At 36.2% G+C, this 18,337-nt stretch overlaps 1 protein-coding gene across 1 annotated transcript in view; it reads right to left on the minus strand.

Annotated features, from left to right (window-relative positions):
* Positions 1–18,337, minus strand: part of LOC129117525 (cadherin-7) — an 84,243-nt gene that overhangs the window by 13,205 nt on the left and 52,701 nt on the right. The window contains exons 7-10 of the mRNA XM_054628227.2: positions 7,736–7,989; positions 3,915–4,051; positions 1,883–2,004; positions 446–563 (exon numbers count right to left, since the gene is read on the minus strand). Coding sequence (XP_054484202.1) covers positions 446–563; positions 1,883–2,004; positions 3,915–4,051; positions 7,736–7,989 — 631 coding nt within the window. The remainder of the gene's footprint in view (positions 1–445; positions 564–1,882; positions 2,005–3,914; positions 4,052–7,735; positions 7,990–18,337) is intronic.

Here is an 18,337-nt window from a genome sequence, read left to right on the forward strand (position 1 = left end):
GTTATGAAAAGATGTGTTCTTTCTAAAAACCAAACAAAACCTCCACAAATCCCAAAACATCTCCATCTATTGTGCACTCATTTTTTATGCCCTGAGTTATATTAATAAGACATGAATTGCTGGACATTTTTCAGTCACTGCCCCAAGGTAAAATATAATTTAGATAAAAACCCATAAATACATGCAAAAATGTGAAGAGTGACTGATAGAAAAAAAAAAGTAAAGATTTAAAGATTTGATGCTGCTCTGCTTGGCTCAAGGCTTTAAATGATTCAAGCAACAGCTTAATTCCTTTGACAAATAGTCTACAGATAAAATTATTTGGCAGGCTGATTGTAGTTTATGTCTTTACCAGAACAGAAGTTTATGTAGGTCATAGAAAGCATGCTGCATTGAAAACGGAAGGTGCTATTGATGAATATTTACCAAATCAAAGTTTTCTTACCTTTGTTGTCCTGCAGTGTAAAATTGTGGTTATTTGCTGCCTCTGCTGTTAAACTGAAGTAGAACTGATGGCCATTTGGTGGGTCATCCTTATCAATTGCACTAATTTTTTGGATCACCTGTTTTGAGATACATCAGGGTTTCATTGAAGCATATGTACATGTACATTACATAACCCCTCTGTTACCTACCAAAATATCAACCCTCCCTCAAGTTCTAATCATCTTGGATTTTGGTTTTCTAATCTCCTAGCATGTAGAGACTGTTAATGTGTGACTCAACTCTTTACCTGTACCATATTTATTGGCCAAAGCAATGATCTGCAGGCTCTGGGAGAAAGTTAGGTCCTGTCATTTGCCAGAGCTTGGAGTAATAAACTACATAGCAGTGGAAGAAGTATGTCTTCTGGATGGCTCTTAGTGTAATTATCAGTGGCTGTAATCAATGTTGAAAACTTTCACAAGGAAACCATGATGTTTCAAATTCAATGTACTTTTTTTTTTAATATAATGGAAAACAGAAAGGTACATTATATTATTATTGTTTTCTCAAATTTCATTACTAATAGTTCTTAAATTCATTTTCTAAAATTCTGTCAAAATCTACCTCTAAAGAAATTGTCACCACTAGTTAAACACCACAAAAATTGGAAACTCCAGTTCTCCGATCTAGTTCTGATCAGAGCACAGGGAAAACAGAAAGGTACAACAATAAGAGCATGCATAGTCTGTGTTTCTCATGAGCACAAGGTAATAATCATAGTGGGTTTTTGTCAGAATTTAAGTTATGAGGTGATTTTGAAATGTGCAATAAACATCTACCACAGGAAGGACAATACATTGGGAGAAGGAATAAAAGCACTGGGAGAAGGAATAAAAGCACAAAGTCTTCCTGGAAATATGCAGGATCTTTGCAGGTGCAATATCTACAAGTTTTCTGGAAGTGGGAGGAGAGACTGAGAAAGTACATGCATTTTGTGAGGTCTTCCAAAGCAGAGAGGAAAAGGCCAAATATGAGGGTCAAAGAACTAGTGATAGATTTAGTTAAGTCTAGGACTACTTGGAAGATATTTGTGTACTCATTTTCAGAATGAGTGTGTACTCATTTTCAGAATGGTGGACATTTAATCTCTGAATGACCTTTGTGTTACTGCTTCCAACTTCCCACAAAAATTAGGAGAAAGCACGCGTTCTCAGTATTATTCAAAATTAGGTGAGTTAAGTAAAATGTATCAGTTATGCAAGTAAGAAAGCCAGAGATTTTAACATGACTTTCAACCAATATTTTTTATACCTGGATCTTTCCTGCTCTTTGAGTGTAGTGTTTATCAGAGCCTCATTCTTACTGTTATAAGAGGATTTTTCTTAAAGCTGGAAGGCTTTCATAAGGAATGGCTGATTATTTGGTAAAAATAAACAAAAAACCCATCAAGACATACCTGACCAGGCTGAGCATTTTCACAGACAGTTGTCTCATACTCCATGGCAAACTCAGGGGCATTGTCATTGATGTCAAGGATTGTGATGGCTACATAGCCTCTCCCAATCTGCGCTGGATTCTCTACAGGAAAAAGTTCAATAAAACAATTAAGAGGAGATCCTTGCAAGTTATTCTGAAGGTCATTATCTTTTTTATTTGCTTTCTTCTTTTGGATATGCATGTCAAATCAATTATAATCCCTCCCTCAAATACAAAGGAAGCTCTTGTCTTGATCTTCTGGACCAACATTTACATACTCCATCTGCTTCAATTAATCTAAGATTTTACTCTCAGGATAAACTGGAAATCTTACTCACTAATCACAGCACTGAATCAAATCACATGGAAGGATAAAAACAAGATGATGTAAAATCATCACCAAGCTAGCCAGACCATCACTATTCATATGGAGAATAGCATGATTATTATAGGTTAAACTTTTTTTTTTTCTGAACTTTAGATGGATCAGTCTATTGAGAAGTCAAAACCAGAATTTTATCAGCTATGTGTAAGAGAAAAGAAGAGAGGGCTGCATTCTGAAGCAAATCCCAAAATATTTAAAGTGCACACACAACTAAGTATTTCAATACTGTCATTCACATGTTGAACACCTTAAATATGAATCCCATACTAAACTGGTACACATCTCCAGCTAAACTGAGTATGTTCATTGTCCAGTGTCATACTTTAAATGCTAATTGTATTTTGGACTAAGCATAGGGACATCAGTGAGTCCAATAATTATTTTGCTTCTCTTTCAGAGCAGGGAAAAGAGTTGTTATAATCCTTTTTCACCAAAAATGATGATATTAATGTTACAGCAGGACAAAATGCAAAGCTTTACAAAACTTCAAACATGTATTTATTTTTTAGAGTGTTTTGCAGCCACATTTTAATAAATATTTTAAGCATCCAAATGTTAATCACAAGGTGGGGTTTTTTGGCTGGTTTTTTGTTATTTCATATGTGAAATGCCAGAGAAGCAAGCCTTTTTGAGACCAAATGTTTCCTCTGCTGAGCTAAGCTTATTGAAAACCAAGCAGAAATAAATATAAATTAAAGCAGTACAAGTTTTTACTTCTGCTCCTAGACCCTCATTTGTTTCAGGTATGCCCCTTGTCTACCTCATCAGTTTTGCTACCACCCAGGAAAAATTTTGTTTTGTGTTTTATGTTTTTAGGCTAAAATACTACTCAGGATAATAGAAGATAGATTCATAGAGACACTACACGATAAAGCTAAACTTTCAAGTTGAATGTTAAATTAAGCTCACTGAAATTAGGAAGTGATGAATTTTACAATAGCAAGCCAGAGAACTGATAACTTTCATTATCACAGCCCAACAGAGTAGTAATAAAGATGAAATTTGAAGATATAAATTCTTTAAATATAAAAGCACTTTACAAAATGTATTCAAAGGAGAACAAGTTTATGTTTGAGCCTGTATTAGAAGAATTCTTGTAGCGATTTGAAACCCTACATTTTTTTAACACTTTTTATCTTACACCAGAAAAAGATACCAATTACAAAATAACTTTTATAGCAGTATCTTAGAGTCAGGAAAATGAATCCACATTAGCATTCACATCCCCTTTTCTTTACAGCTTTTAAGAATGCTGTGGTTGACCAACAGCAATCAACTGTGAGTGCCCTCATGGAGATGGGGTAACCATTCTTCTCTATCTTCCATATCACCTTTCCTGTAATGACACTTAGTGTGAGACTGCTGACTTAACATATTTCATCTTCCTTTGTATTTGTCTTTCAGAAGATAAAAGAATATACAAGGTGTGAAGCAAATGAAAGAGCAAACATCTGAACTGTTGTATTTTTATACTTTTATCATATAGATTTCTTTTGCATTAAGCAATATGTTATTTTTATCTGCCACAGTTTGCAGCTGCCAGAATTTCTCTGAGTGAAGCTCACCAAAACCAAGCCTGAAGCTTTACACACAAACTATTGATAAAAATCTTTCTATGGATACTTACGACTTTCCATGGCCAAAACTGTGATATTATGAACAGCATTAGTTTCCCTGTCCAAAGATTTGGCAGTTGTAATGACTCCACTGTTGGCATCAATATTGAAATATCTCTCCAGATCTGTGTTTCGATCTATAGAATACCTAGGTAAAGGATGAAAGAAACTTTTCATTTATGCTCATTTACTGCTTGTAAAAATATTTCACTGATTTCTTATTAAAGGGAAAGCACTTCCACTGTTTCCTTAGTTTGAGCATTGCTCAGTCCAGTTTCCCTGGGGCACTGAGAGAAGCAAAGCCACTTGCAAAGGTGAGAGAATTACACAGTAACTTTTGCTGAAAATATCAGGCTACACTCCCAGAGTGTCGTCCTAAGCGAGGTTATAGGTATTCCTCTGTCTTTTTTTTCTTCCTCTATGCTGTAAAACAAACTCAGAAATTAATCAAATAGCATCCTCCTGAGAGCCAGCTAAGGAGCAGGGGAGTTGGAATTTGCTACAAGGCTGTACCAGCCGGGCACTGATCCCATGGGGCTCGCAGTCTGAGTGCAGAGCTTTCTATCACCAGCACAAGACTCCCTGAGTCACCCAGAGCTGCAGGGGAAGAGTGAAAAAGGGGAGATGATGCAGCCTAGGGTCAACGGGTTGCATGTCATCACTGTCAGTTCACAGTGCTTTACTGTCATTAAACAAGCACAGGCTCATGCCCTGAACTCTTTGGCTTAACACATCCCAATTTGTTTTAGGAAGGGGAGCTCCTTAGGAGCTCCTTAGCAAACTGAAAATAGCATAAGAGAAAAGGTCAAAACACCTGTGGGTGATTTTCTTATATCCCTTTTGAGAGTAAGGGACCGCTCATCAGGCAGATTTAGATTTACAGCTGGAGTATTTTTGACATTAGATTTAGAATTGGGTCAGATCCTTGCACTCTCATTTAGGTCGAGTATGTACTCCAGAGCACCTCCCTACACTCAGGATGAATTGAAACGTCTGAATCGGATCAAGTGTGGTCATTGCAATTACTGACACACTGATGATATATTAGATTATTGATATAATATTAAACAAATTCTTTGAAGAACATGGAAAGAAAGAAATTTGCAAGACAGTTAAAAATGTGACTTCCTAGACACAATGATCTTATGAAACTATGTTTTTTTCTATGTCGCAACATACATCTTCTTTACTGCATTACTGTGTTTTTATGTTTGCCTCCTAACTGTATAATCTAAGTGTAGAGCCTTGTTACATAATTAGAATTGTTTACCTGTATTATATCACAGTGAGAGAGAGAATAACAAGTTGTAACGACAACAGTAATAGCAGTTTTTGTGGATTACTGCTTTCCCTCTTTCACTTTCTCTTTTCTTCTTTCATTTTGTCTTAACTGTAGGCTATTTTTCACTTTATTTCTTGCCAGCACTGTTGTTTATTTGGTCAGCAGTGTTCTACAGCTGCTTTGAGGCTGGCAAGTTTCCCCATGAGACTATACCTGTCACCTCTGCTATGTAGTCAATCTTGGCAGGCCTCACAGCTGAGATTCAATCTCCTGCCAGATTTCCCTTAGAAATCCTTAGATTTCCCAGTTATTAAGACTATTATTATGCAACTTGAAGAGTCAAAGGAGAAGGTGGAGAAAGAGAAGGAGAAGGAAGAGATGGAGAGGTGAGAAAGACAAAAAGGAAGAAAGCAGTAAAGGAGGGAGACAATGAGGGAGAGAGGGAAGGGGGTAGAAAAGCAAACAAGTTATATAAATTGGATGATCTCCTTATGAAACAAGGAGAAAAATAATTCTATGCTTAGGAAGCAGTTTCCCTTATTTATAAGCATTGTATCCATACTCAAATTCTAAAAAAAATACTTTAAATATATTTAATCCTTTAATTCCTCACAGCCATAGTACTTGAAAATCTTTGAGCTGCAGGGGTTTTAAATCCCTTATTTAAGCTAGTTCAAACATCAATAGTTCTCTGGTCCTTATGAGATAACCTCTTATTTTCAAAATATTTATTATTTTTCCTAGTCCTTGGTATTGTCAAGGTTCTGTGTCTGATCTTGTAATTTCAACATTTTCTGAGTTGTAACAAATCTAGATTTTAATCAGTATAAATATAATCCAATGTTTGGAAGTTGGAATACTTATTTATAGATTAATAGTTTAAACTCCTTAAAGAGATCATGAAAAGTTTTATGCATTAATCCTCCTTAGCACATTCCAATTTTAGGTGAATCTGTCTCTGATGTATCAGAGCATATGTAGAACAGCTTTAAATTTTATTATCTTTCAGTACCTTTGACCATGTCCATAGCAGGTGCACAAGCACACAGATAAATCCTCACTACTTTTCTTTTTTCCTCTTCCTCAGATTCCAAGAAACTTTGAAGCAGAAGGAATCTTCAAGATATTAGAGGGCGATATTATTATTTTTTATGCTGGAATTGTAAAAATTAACCAGATCAAGGCCAATAAACTCATCTTTATGTTTACAAAGGAGTCTAAGCATTCTGAGCATGGCCTGCATTAATGGAACTGTGTTTAAGCCTATTCTAAATGATTCTGGTAACCAGATATTATACACCAGATGCTAACATTAGTGCCAAAAAATACTGACACAGCAAAGATAAATTTCACAAGTAAATCCATGCCAAACATTCATCTAGGACTTATTTATACATGATAGGAATCAGCTATTTTGAATAAGTTGCAAATATATAATGAAGGAGAGAGAACACTTGCATCACCTCTAGGAGTGAAACATATGCTTTACTTTTGCAAAAGATCTCTGCTTTAGAAATTTCACTTGATTCCCAAGTTCATTTTCAATGCATGAAAGGAAAGACTTAACATTATGAAAACAAATACCCACAAAGATCTTTCATATGTATGCCCTAAGTGAGCAATAAAAACAAATGAAACAGTACTAACTTTTAATTGTGTATGAGTTCCTCCCCCTGCAGGTGTTTAAATTCACAGAGTTTCTACGTTATAACCATTACTCTCTAGATCCTTTGTATGCTCCTTTGAGAATGAATATTACTACTCTGCATAAGAAAAATAACAAGTAGCTCATTATTGTTGTAGTTAAGGTGGTGAGTCTTTGCTCTTGAGCTCTGACCTTAGATACAGGCAAAGATTGAGAATTTGTGTTCTCTTTTGGTTTCTCAATGATCTTGTACATTATATTTTGGAAGACTTGCCGGTTTTTCAGACACTGACAACAAAGGAAGAGGGCCTTGACAATTTATGAATTTCCAGTGATCATTCCTCTTCCCATTCAAATGGAAGATATTTGGCTGCAGCAAAATTTACAAAACCAAAAACCTCTAACCATCCTGACTAGACAGGATGCATCTCATCCTGTCCACTTTTCTCATGTAAAAAGTTCTTATGAATGTTTCCAATTTATGTCCTATTACATTCTGATTCCTAGTGCACACAGACTATGAATCATTATTCAAGCATACATGTATAATATAGATATAATTTTTGATCCTGGTTGATTTAAGAGAACATAACTTGCTATAGATAATAATAGACTCTTCCTAAGCTTAGAGAGTAATAAATATGAGCAATATTTTTAGGTGATTTCTTCCCTTTGGGATTCTGAAGCGATATCTTCTCTTTGTTTCACTGAGATTTCAACTTTTTTTTTTTTCAGAGATTCTGTAGTTCAGGTTATAAAAGTTATGCAAACACACAGAACATCTGAATCTCCCTCTGCAAGGAAATAAAACTTATTAATGACTTCCAGTGTAACCAAAGCCCCTCCCACCACAAGATGAACAACTTCAATGCAAAGGCTGAATAAATAAGAACTCTTGGAATTACCTGACAGGACTATTTGAGGCATCAGGATCATGGGCTGCTACAGTTCCAATGATTGTGCCAACCTTTGCTGCTTCAGACACCACCATGGAGTACAGACGGGAGGTAAACACAGGTGGCTCATCAACGTCCTCTACAATTATCTTCACTGTTGTCATATCACTGAAGGGCCCCAGACTCAGGAAACGAGGGTCAACGTGCATATTGGCTGCTTCTATCCTCAAGGTATAGCTTGTCTTGGCTTCAAAATCCAGCTCCTATACAGGCAAAAGTTATTTGGAAATTTTATTATTCAGTGATGTTGACACAAAACTGTTCTGCTTAAAACTTTCAGTAAGTATAAAATGAAAATACCTTTGCCATTTGTATACAACCATCACTTTTGATGACAGACCATAGCTCATGGTTAATTTTTTAGCTTTCTCAAAACACTATTTGCAGTGTCTCACTAGTGAATATTGTGCAATGACCTAAGTCATTAAGATAGCTCTACCTTGTGAGTGAAACAAATTTATAAGATAATTGCAAAACTTTCTGTAACTTCTTTGAGGACCAGATTCCTACTGATTATTGTGAATTAATACTTATTTTTGTCTTATTAATATTTTATCTAAGCTCATGGCAAATAACATGTGACATACTACCCAGATATAAGAAGTCAATATAATCTTTACAGGTTACTTACAAGTAACCTCATTCAGAAAATTGTGGGTGGGATTCTTTTCTGTCTTAAATTTCTTCTGAATTTATTGGGTTTTGTATAGTATTTGGATTGAATAAACAATATTTTCTCCAGTATCTTATAAATTTGAGTAGAAAATGTGGCAATGACCTAAATTACACTGCTTATATCACAATATTTTGTACTGAGATGAAGTTTGGAGATTGTTTTGGTTTGTTTTGCTTATTAAGCAAAATACATGTAATTTTTTGTACCTTCCTTCTGCTTTAATTTTCTTCAATGGAAGTTTCTTCTCAAATAAATACCGCCTTAGAATCAAAAACTACCCCCCATAAAAATGAGAAATCTGTGATCTGAGGATATTCAGATTCTTCAGAAAGAAGAAAATTTTATTTGAGGAAAGAATAATTTTAGCACAGAGGCCATTACTGAAAGAAAACATAAAGTTAATATTAGAACCTTTTACCCTGTATCTATAGTCTTAGTTTGACAGCTTGCACCAAACATCCAACTAACTATTCCTTTGAAATTCCAAATTTAATCATTGTAAAACAGCAGGAAAATACTGAAGCACTTCTAAAGCTGCAGTCTGGTTACTCAACTATGTCTTCAAACTATAATTCCAAGTGTATAAAACAGATTAAAAATGTTTTTCTGCAGTTCTGCTACTGAATACATCACAGGGATCTGAGATGTGCTTGCAAATTAATCCTCCAGCATCTGCAAAACATTCCAGTATTCACTCAGAGGAGCAGCAGAGGTGAAACACACATCTGTTGACCTACAAGGGCCTAAGTTCTCCATCTAGTTACAGTCGGATAAATCCCAAATGAGCATCTTAAAGTCAGCGATTATGTTGATGCGATAATACAGATGCAAAGAGTCTAGATTTAAACATGAAAAATGAACTGCAGCACAACACACTCAGAAAGGCACTGAACTTTTACAAACTCTGTGTGGCAGCAAAAGGCTTCTCCAAATGGGAATATTTGTGATCCTCATATTATGCAAGCACTTACTTCTTGCATTGAATCAAAGCTGCAGTATCCACAGCTCTTGGAAAACAGATATGCTGAAATAGAAAGTTTGTCTGGATATTGCTTCCTGTATTGGATACAACTGGTCAGTATTTTTTAATAAAGCATGTATAATAGGTTTTTTTATTTTCACTTTGTTTTTATATTTAAAGGATAATACACGTGTTATGAAACAATCTCAAAGCCATAATGCAAATGCAATGTGATGTTGGAATGATGAAAATGCCTCAGAAACTTCATTCTGTGGTGATAACAACTAGGCAAGTGATACGACCAGATGAGCAGCAAGGTTAAAGAGTGGACAATCTCTTAAGACATCTAAAGGCATTACACTATAAATCAAAAAATTATGACCCGAAAAAACAGCATAATAAATAAAGAAATGATAACCCAAAAAATGTGAAAGGCAAAAGGCTAACATTTGTTGAACTAGGAAAAAAAAAAACCAAACAAAAAAACCGAAAAAAAACACTAAAACCAAAACTCCCTGTCAAAAAACAAAAACACTGACCCTTTTGCAAACAGTATATTTTCAGTCAGAATGTGCAAAAGTATGTACTGGAGAAAGGAAAGTTAATTTATCCTCATGGCATCTGTTGAAATTGGGTGATTGAGATTACGATGATACCTAATCAAACACATGAAAATTTATCATGAGACTTCAGAAAAGATAGCTTCTTCTGATACACTAATGTCAACAGCATAGTCCTTCAAAGTAAAAAGAATTATGAAATTTCTGATTTAATAGACAAAATTTATACCATATATGTAATTGGAAAAATTATATAAATTTTAATTTTATTTTAATAGAATAGTACAACAAAAAATAAATACTCTTCAAATTAATTTTAAGACACTCACATGTCTCTATATTGATTAAAAAAGACTACTTTAGGTCTTTATTAACTGAAATCATAAAGAAGTGTTTTTTCATATGAATTTTTATCATGAAGGAGTGTTAGACTAGTAGTAGGGAATTCACCAAAAATACACATTCATGAGTAAAGTATTTCCTCATAGAAAAGGATGAAAACCCAACAGTGGTGTAGATATGTATTCTAAACAGTCTTACTAAGTGCATGTTCAACCTTCTCTAACATAGCTATGTACATCTGAGAAAACCACCATATGGTCCTTAGTGTGATTGTAGCAAAATTCTTCCAGGAAAGCTATCAGCTGGTGAATGCCTGCTTTTCACCAGTCACTAGTAAGGGAATCTCAGTTACTGAAAGAAGTAAACATCTGCTCTTAGCAACATGAATCCTTCTGTAGGATTCCCTCAGGTATATTCTGGTACCCAATGCTGCTGGCAGCATTCAAGATGGATAAAGATCCTTGTTAATGAAAAATAAATAAATAATATTTTAAAATCAAATCTATGTACATATACAGTGGAGATGGTGTTTAGAAGATGGCAATTATGGATGGACAAATGGATTTTACAATATTAAGTGATTTTGTTGCAGTGGCAATAATGTTATTGTCATTTCTTTCTAGCAGAACCTGTCTTCTGTGGGGTGTGGCAATGTATACAAAAGCTACAGTCATCATCCTCAATCTGTTGCTCTGAGATATACAACCTCAGATCCTGTGGGGAATACAGAGGTATCAATCAGAGTTTGAGGCAGAATATAATCTGGGAAAAACAAACAAAATATCTAAGATATGATTAATGTGCACGAGCTCTTAAACTGGCATAAATATCTCAACATTTTTTAGATAATATAATGAAGAAATTGCATGCTACACACACTCATGAGAGACAGAGAAAGTGACCTGAAAAGATTTTCTTTTTTTGTTTCTTCTTATCTAGTTATCATTGGTGTCTGTTATACAGACATTATTTAAATGGCTTTTGGATCATGCCTTCATTATTTCCTGCTATAACAAAAGCACAAGATTCCAGTGATGGAACACCAACTTAAGAGACTGCAAATCACTACAGCAATGGTGAAGGTTAAATGGACAACATATACTTCAGTCCTTCAGTACAGTGAATAGAGCTTAACAACTTCATTAATATCTGTGCATTAGTCTTATCTGATTAGATCCCACGCAGGATCCATATCTTTCCTTTTGTGAGGTCTGTCTCTTTTTTTCTTCTTTTCCTTTTAAGGGGTAAGAATTTTATCCTCTCTAAAGGAAAACAAGTCTTCTATTTTAGAGAGGCTGGATATAAAGTTATAACTCATAGAAAGCCCATTTTTATAATGCTCATTTTTATTGCATGGTAACTTTGTAATAATGTACTTTTCAGAGGTGAAAATCCCATTTTTAAGCCCAGTTGAGGTTTTATATTGAAAACTGCAGTACATCAAACAAATGCACACAATCTCTCAAAGGAACCTGGGAAGCTTCAAGTTCTTACATTGTAAACTCTGATATAGAATTGAAAGAAAAATTTCTAGCTAAAAAAAAAAAAAGAAATGTTAAAAGTAATGGAAAGATAGCTTTTCACTCAAAAGCTTCTGCATAAACCCTATCCTTCCCCCACCTCCATTTTATAATTGCCAATATTGCTTTTAGAATGAACTCAGGTTTTAAAATAATCTCTTAGCAGTCAAATTCCATGAGAAAGTATGTTACAACAATATTTTACCCTTTAACATGCATACCAGTTAGTGATATTGTGTTGGGACTGTGTATTGAGGGTAGAAATGAAGGCAAAGTGAGCAAGAACTCTGCCATGGGAAATCTTAATGCTTGTCACTTTCTGCAGTAAGACATAGCAACCCTCACTCTACGGAGTATTTAGGGGTCTTTGGTCTTTTTTTCCCCTCCCTTTAATCCACTAAAATCTCTCCATAGACTTCCAAATGGCTTTTTTTAATGTCTCATTACATTTCAAAAAGTCACATATGATACATAAAATAAAAATATACCTTGCAGCCTTTTTTTTATTATTAAATTACTATAATTACCTTAAGTACCAAATATTTGATAAAAGTGTAGGTGGATACAGAGCATCATGTTTTTATCTTTAGATATTTTGCTACTAACCTATTAATATTACTGAAGTCTAACTTGAGCCTGCTACTTTGTGGATAAAGTGAGATCTGTACTTAAATGATGCTTTTTTAGTACACTATTTCTAGTAATAGTGCTTAGGAAACCGCAAGAAATAAGGGTTTGTATATATACTTTGCTTAGAAAGCAAAGCCAAGACTCCCTTCATGTGTATTGAAATTTGATTCTGTCAAAAATCAACACGAATTCACTTCAAAATTGTATATAGCTTTGCATGGACACTTCAGAATCTGTTGTACTAATTGACTGAATCATCATTTGCTTCCATAAATGTTTCTTTGATTCTAAGATTTCTACTGCAGAGGAAAATCTGACACATTTTTTCAAACTCCAATATATGCAGAAAAATTATGCTTTTTCTCCAAACACCCTCAGCACTGTGAAATTGTGTTATGCAAATGATCAGAGTCTTTACTAACGGAGCATTGATAGCAGTATGTAAATTACAAATGAAACCACAGGAAGGAATTGATCCTACTCTACAGATGGAGAACTGAGTCACAGTGTGAACGAAGAAAAAAATTTGAGATACTTCTAAGAAATATAAATGCCTGATTCCTTTTCATAAACTCTATAGCTCTTATTTTTCTGAAAAGATCACATAAGATGCATGTTTTCCTAAATCCAGCTTAAAGGCAACTTACTCATCTAGTTTAGTTTTAGTTTGTAATTGGCCGCCCATGCCTTTGACCTGTGCACTCTTCACTGAGTTAAAAACTGGCCAGGCTCAGAGAGTTGGTAGTGAATGGAGTTACCTTCAGTTGCCATCCAATCACTGGTGTTCCTCAGGGCTCAGCCTTCAGTCCAGTCCTGTTTAATATCTATAAATAATTTGGATAGGGGGATCGAGTGCACCTCAGTAAGTTACAGACAACACTAAGCTGGGTGGGAGCCTTGATCTGCTGGGGGGCAGGAAGGCACTACAGAGGCACCTGCACTGGCTGGATCAATGGGCTGAGGTCAGTTCAACAAAAGTGCAGGGTTCTGCACCTGAGTGACAACAACCCCTGCAGTGCCACAGGCTGGGGGCAGAGTGGCTGGAAAACTGCCCATCAGAAAAGAACCTGAGAATGCTGCCCATGAGCCAGCGTGTGCCCACGTGCCTCAGAAGGCCAATGATGGTATCAAAACCATTGTGTCTGGAGGGACAAGGGCAGCGACTGCCCCCTTGAACTTGGCAAGGGTGAGAACACACCTTGAGTCCTGTGTCCAGTTTTGGGCCCCCATTCAGGAGGTGTTGGAGTGCAAGGAGAAGGGCAATGGAGTTGGTGAAGGGTCTAGACAATAAGTCGGGTAAGGAGTGGCTGAAGGAACTGGGGTTCTTAAGCCTGGAGAAAAGGAGGCTCAGAGGCAACATTTTCCACAACCACTTAAAAAGAGATTGTAGTGAGGTGAGGGTCAGCCTCTTCTCCCAGGTAACTAGGGATAGTACAAGACAACACAGCCACAAGATGTGACAGGTAAAGGTTCAGGCTGGACATCACAAAGACTGTTTTTCACTGGGACGGTACTTAAGCTTGGAAAAAGACTGCCCAGGGGATCATCATCCCTGGAAGTGTTCAAGAAATGACTGGATGTGCCACTACAGTTTAACTGACATGGTGGTGTCTTTGATCAAAGACTGGATTTGATGAATTTGAGGTCTCTTCAAACCTTAACGATGCTATCTTTATGATTCTATTCTCTTCTATTCTGTTCTATTTTATGAATTACCACAAAGACTGTACTACAGTGCAGAGATTAGCCAAACTCACATTATTTGCAACATCAGAATTGTAGCATGAGCTGCTCCAAATAGGATAAAAATAAGAAAGATTTCTTCTGTGTCATTTGACAAGTGAGAACTTTTCATTTAATTGTTAGTATTATTTAACACAAGATAAGGCAAGTAAATAAAGAAGTAGCAAGATATCCACAGGGACTTGAAACTGCTAGGCAACAAATTGTATTAATATAGTAGGTTACAGGAAAAGACCCTTATTAGCTTTCCTACCACTTTCCCACCCTTCGTTTAAGCTGAGAATTTTACTTACGGGTCTCATTTACTTGTTATTTATAACAACTTCTGAAGAAAGAGGAAAGACAAAGAAAAAGAAAGTCAAAGTTTGTCTTCTAGAATTTTTCATATCCTGTTTCAGGTAATGAAATAGCTGGAAATAGCCTAAAAACGATTTACACACTTTTATACACCACTGTAGGTACATGCTGGGTACATGTTTTGCATATGAAATTGGTTAATGTATTGCAGAAGAGAGTATATTTTTTTTTAGTACCAATAAGTAAGTAAATGCTTCAACACTGTTTTACTAGCTTCTGTCATTAGATGAAATTTGAGCTTCTCGAATCTTAGAGAAACCAATTCTACCCAAATAGAACCTGCTGTCACTATGTAAGCCATAAATAATGAACAAAATTAGTCCTTGTCCCAAATATTTTCAGAATGTTGTGTGTGAGGTTTTTTGTTTATTTGTTTTTGTTTGATTGGTTTATTTGGGTTCAGGTTTTTTTGTTGGGGGTTAGTGTATTTTTTTTGTTTCGAAGGAACTTAAGCAACTTCCTGAAACACGTGAACTACTTATCTCATTCATTTAATTTTGATTCAAGTATCCTAACTGGGATAAAATAAAATAAGGTGTGATGAGTATGGGAAAGCCCATAGGGCTGCAAAAACTCTACAGGGATAGAAGCATACATGCTTCTTAGTTGTGCTGCATAAGGTGTAGCACAATCCTACTCTTTACTCTTGGAAAGGACAAAGACCAAGTGGATAGAGACACAGAGAAAACATTCTTCCCTTGTCTGCTTCCATATGGTCAAAGGAGTAATTACAAGAGTGCCAGACTATTGCCAAAATGTTATTTTGAGCTGAGGTTTAGCCTAGTAGTTAATCTACACTGACATTAGGCACTAGGTAGCAACAGTAATAGCATGCTCAGGAACATGTAATCCCCAGTCCTGCCATGGCTGCAAGAACTATGAGCAGGACTGCCACTACTATCTGGAAAACAGCACTGTTCTCAAAGTGTTAGGAGAAAAATCCAGCCTGAATAAACTGTGCAAGCCAGAGAGATATCTGGGTTTATAGCAAGGCAGAAGAGTTATAAAGGAAGGAATCCACTGCATACATTTCAAAGAAAATCACTATTAATAGTAAAAACACAATTTTTTTTTCCACTTGCTCATGATGTTATGAAATCTCTTTGTTGCAGGGTACAGGGAAGAAATGTGTTCAAACAGCATGGAAAACAATCCAAAACAAAAAATTTAAACACACTCAAATCTGTTCACCAGTAATATTGAGATACTCCTAACCATGTAACACTTTTCTCATTCTAATATCATGGTACTTGGTGTCTCTCTGTTTCAAACAAGATCATTTTTCTGAAATTTTTGCTCATCCCTGGGCATTTTTTTTTAATATTCCATAAAAGGAATACTATGAAATAAAAATAAAAAAGAACATAAAAATCTGTCTTTACATGGTGAGTTCTTAAATCTCAGTACTCTTCCTGCAGTTTTCTTTTCTTTCTTACAAAAACTCTTTTTTTTAAATTTAATGCTACTTATGTGTTAAAAGAAGTGTTAGTGTTGAGTGAGGAAGTCAACTTTCAAAGTTGTCTTGAAGTGGTTATCCTTCTAAAAACAGAATGCAAAATCCTCAGCTCGTGTGTGGAACTCAGATAACCAGGTGCCAAACTTTCTCCAACAACACCCAGCACAGAAATGAATGGAGAAGTGCCTTCAGCTGCTCAGTAACTGCCGGTGATTTTCATGCCCAGCCTGCTGAGCTTTATATACAATTGCAGCAGAAGTACGCAAAACTAAAGCACCCATTTGCATTTAGAACCCAAGCGTGCCTTTTCATAAGTCTTTGCCTTGGCACTTTACTGCCTGATGTGTACACAAACGTGATATCTGAGCATATCAATAATCAGAAGTTGAAAAGGATAGGCATGCATTTTGAGGCTGAGCTGTTTCTCAATACCTCAGCTGATTTTAGGGCATGAAAAAAAGAAAGTTGATTGCACTCAGAGGAGTACAGAACATCATGTGCTGGACAGTAAAATTTTTAGGCAGATTTCAGGCTACAAACTTAATTTCTTCCCTGATTTCCTACTAACAAGCGCACATTATCATGCAGGGATAACCTGACTCCATAGTGATCTGGCAGATAAGGCTCAGTGATTGAAACCTACTTAACCCGCATACTCAGTTATTAATAATGGTCTTTAATTCAATTTATTGTCCAGAAGACAGTGCAGTTTCCTGATAGGCACTATGCTTCAGTTCCTCACTTCTAACCTAGACAATGTTCCCTACAAGGCTGGCAGGAAGGAAAGAAGGTCTTTGAGCACTGGGCAATGCACAAGGTTCTCTGGAGTCAAAATGAAAAGCTAAGGACATCCTGAGGTTCGGGAGGTGGCCCTCAGTGTGGGAAATCACCTTTGGGTGATTTGGGTTTGGGTCAGGGCAGGGTTTGGGTGAAGGGCAGTCAATTTTCCCCACAGCAGAACAGCACTTGCTTTGCATTGGTAGCTGGAAAGGTATTGACAACATGCCAGTTTTTGGCTACTGCCAAGCAGCACTGGCACAGCATCAGTGCTGTCTCTCCAACATTTCCCACACAGATGGGCAGGATCCTGGGAGGAAGCACAGCCAGAACAGTGGACCCAAATGGACCAAAGAGATGTTCCATGCCGTAGGGCATCTGATATAAAACCTGAGAGAAGGTGGGGGTTGGGGCGTGGGAGTGGGCATTTCTTATTTACAACCTTTGCCTTCTGAGACAACTGCTATTTGAATTGAAGCCCTGCTTCCCAGGAAGCAGCCGGGCATTTCCATAAGGAATAAGATCATCTGGTTTTTTGCTTTGCTTGTCATTCAGTTTTGCTTTCATAAACTGCTCCCATCTTGAACCACAAGGTTTTCTCCATCTTATTTTCTCATACTGTCCTGCTGAAGGGGGGGTGATAGACTGGCTTGGTGGGCACCTTGCACTAGCCAAGGACTACCTACCACACAGAGGAACAGAAGTCAAAAATAGTAGGAAAATTAGAGAAAAGGTCTCACACTGCAGAGAAAGAAGTCTGAATTCTTGTGTCAAAATATAGCAGTATGTAGGTAAAAAAATTATTAGCAGATTAGATCATTTGATCAGGTCAAAAATTTGTACCTTTTGATGTAGTCTAACAGCTATTTCATAGAGCCCTTCTCTGGACACACATTCAGTAGTGAAAAGTCTGGTTCAGCTCCCCAGCTAAATTATTATAGAAATAACAAATGCCAACTATTTGGTCCACTGTATAGCACTGAAATCAGGATACTCCAGGAACAAATACCATGACTACAAAATCATACTAAAAAAAAAATGGAAATGAACTCACCAGTTCTCATATTAGATCACTGAAGACCCTGACTAATTCAGTGTTGCTCATTGTGGCACTGGTAAATATTCTCCCTCAAGGATAGGCACATTTCTCCCAAATCCTTGCCCAAAAACTTTAAATGAGCAAACTGAAGGAGCCACACTGAATTTGGCTGTTGAACAGAAAGACTACTAACTTTTCATCACTTGTATTTCAAATGTGCTAAGCAGAAGTACATTTTGTAAGAAGCCTAAGATGGATGTTTTTTCCTTGAAAAAAGATTCACATTACACATATTATGATCTTTCAAGGGTGAACATACTTCATTTGTTGTGACATCTATGGATGATTACCAGCTCTCAACAGGCATCAGAGGGTTAGCCCATTGCTTTGCAACATCTTGCACTCTTAACTTCTTTCAAAGAGAAATATAACTCAAGACTTATATTGCTAGAAGAAGAAATTGATACACCAGAGAAGGGAAAAAAACCCC

This window comes from Agelaius phoeniceus, chromosome 1 (assembly GCF_051311805.1).
Source record: "Agelaius phoeniceus isolate bAgePho1 chromosome 1, bAgePho1.hap1, whole genome shotgun sequence".
NCBI lineage: Eukaryota > Metazoa > Chordata > Aves > Passeriformes > Icteridae > Agelaius > Agelaius phoeniceus.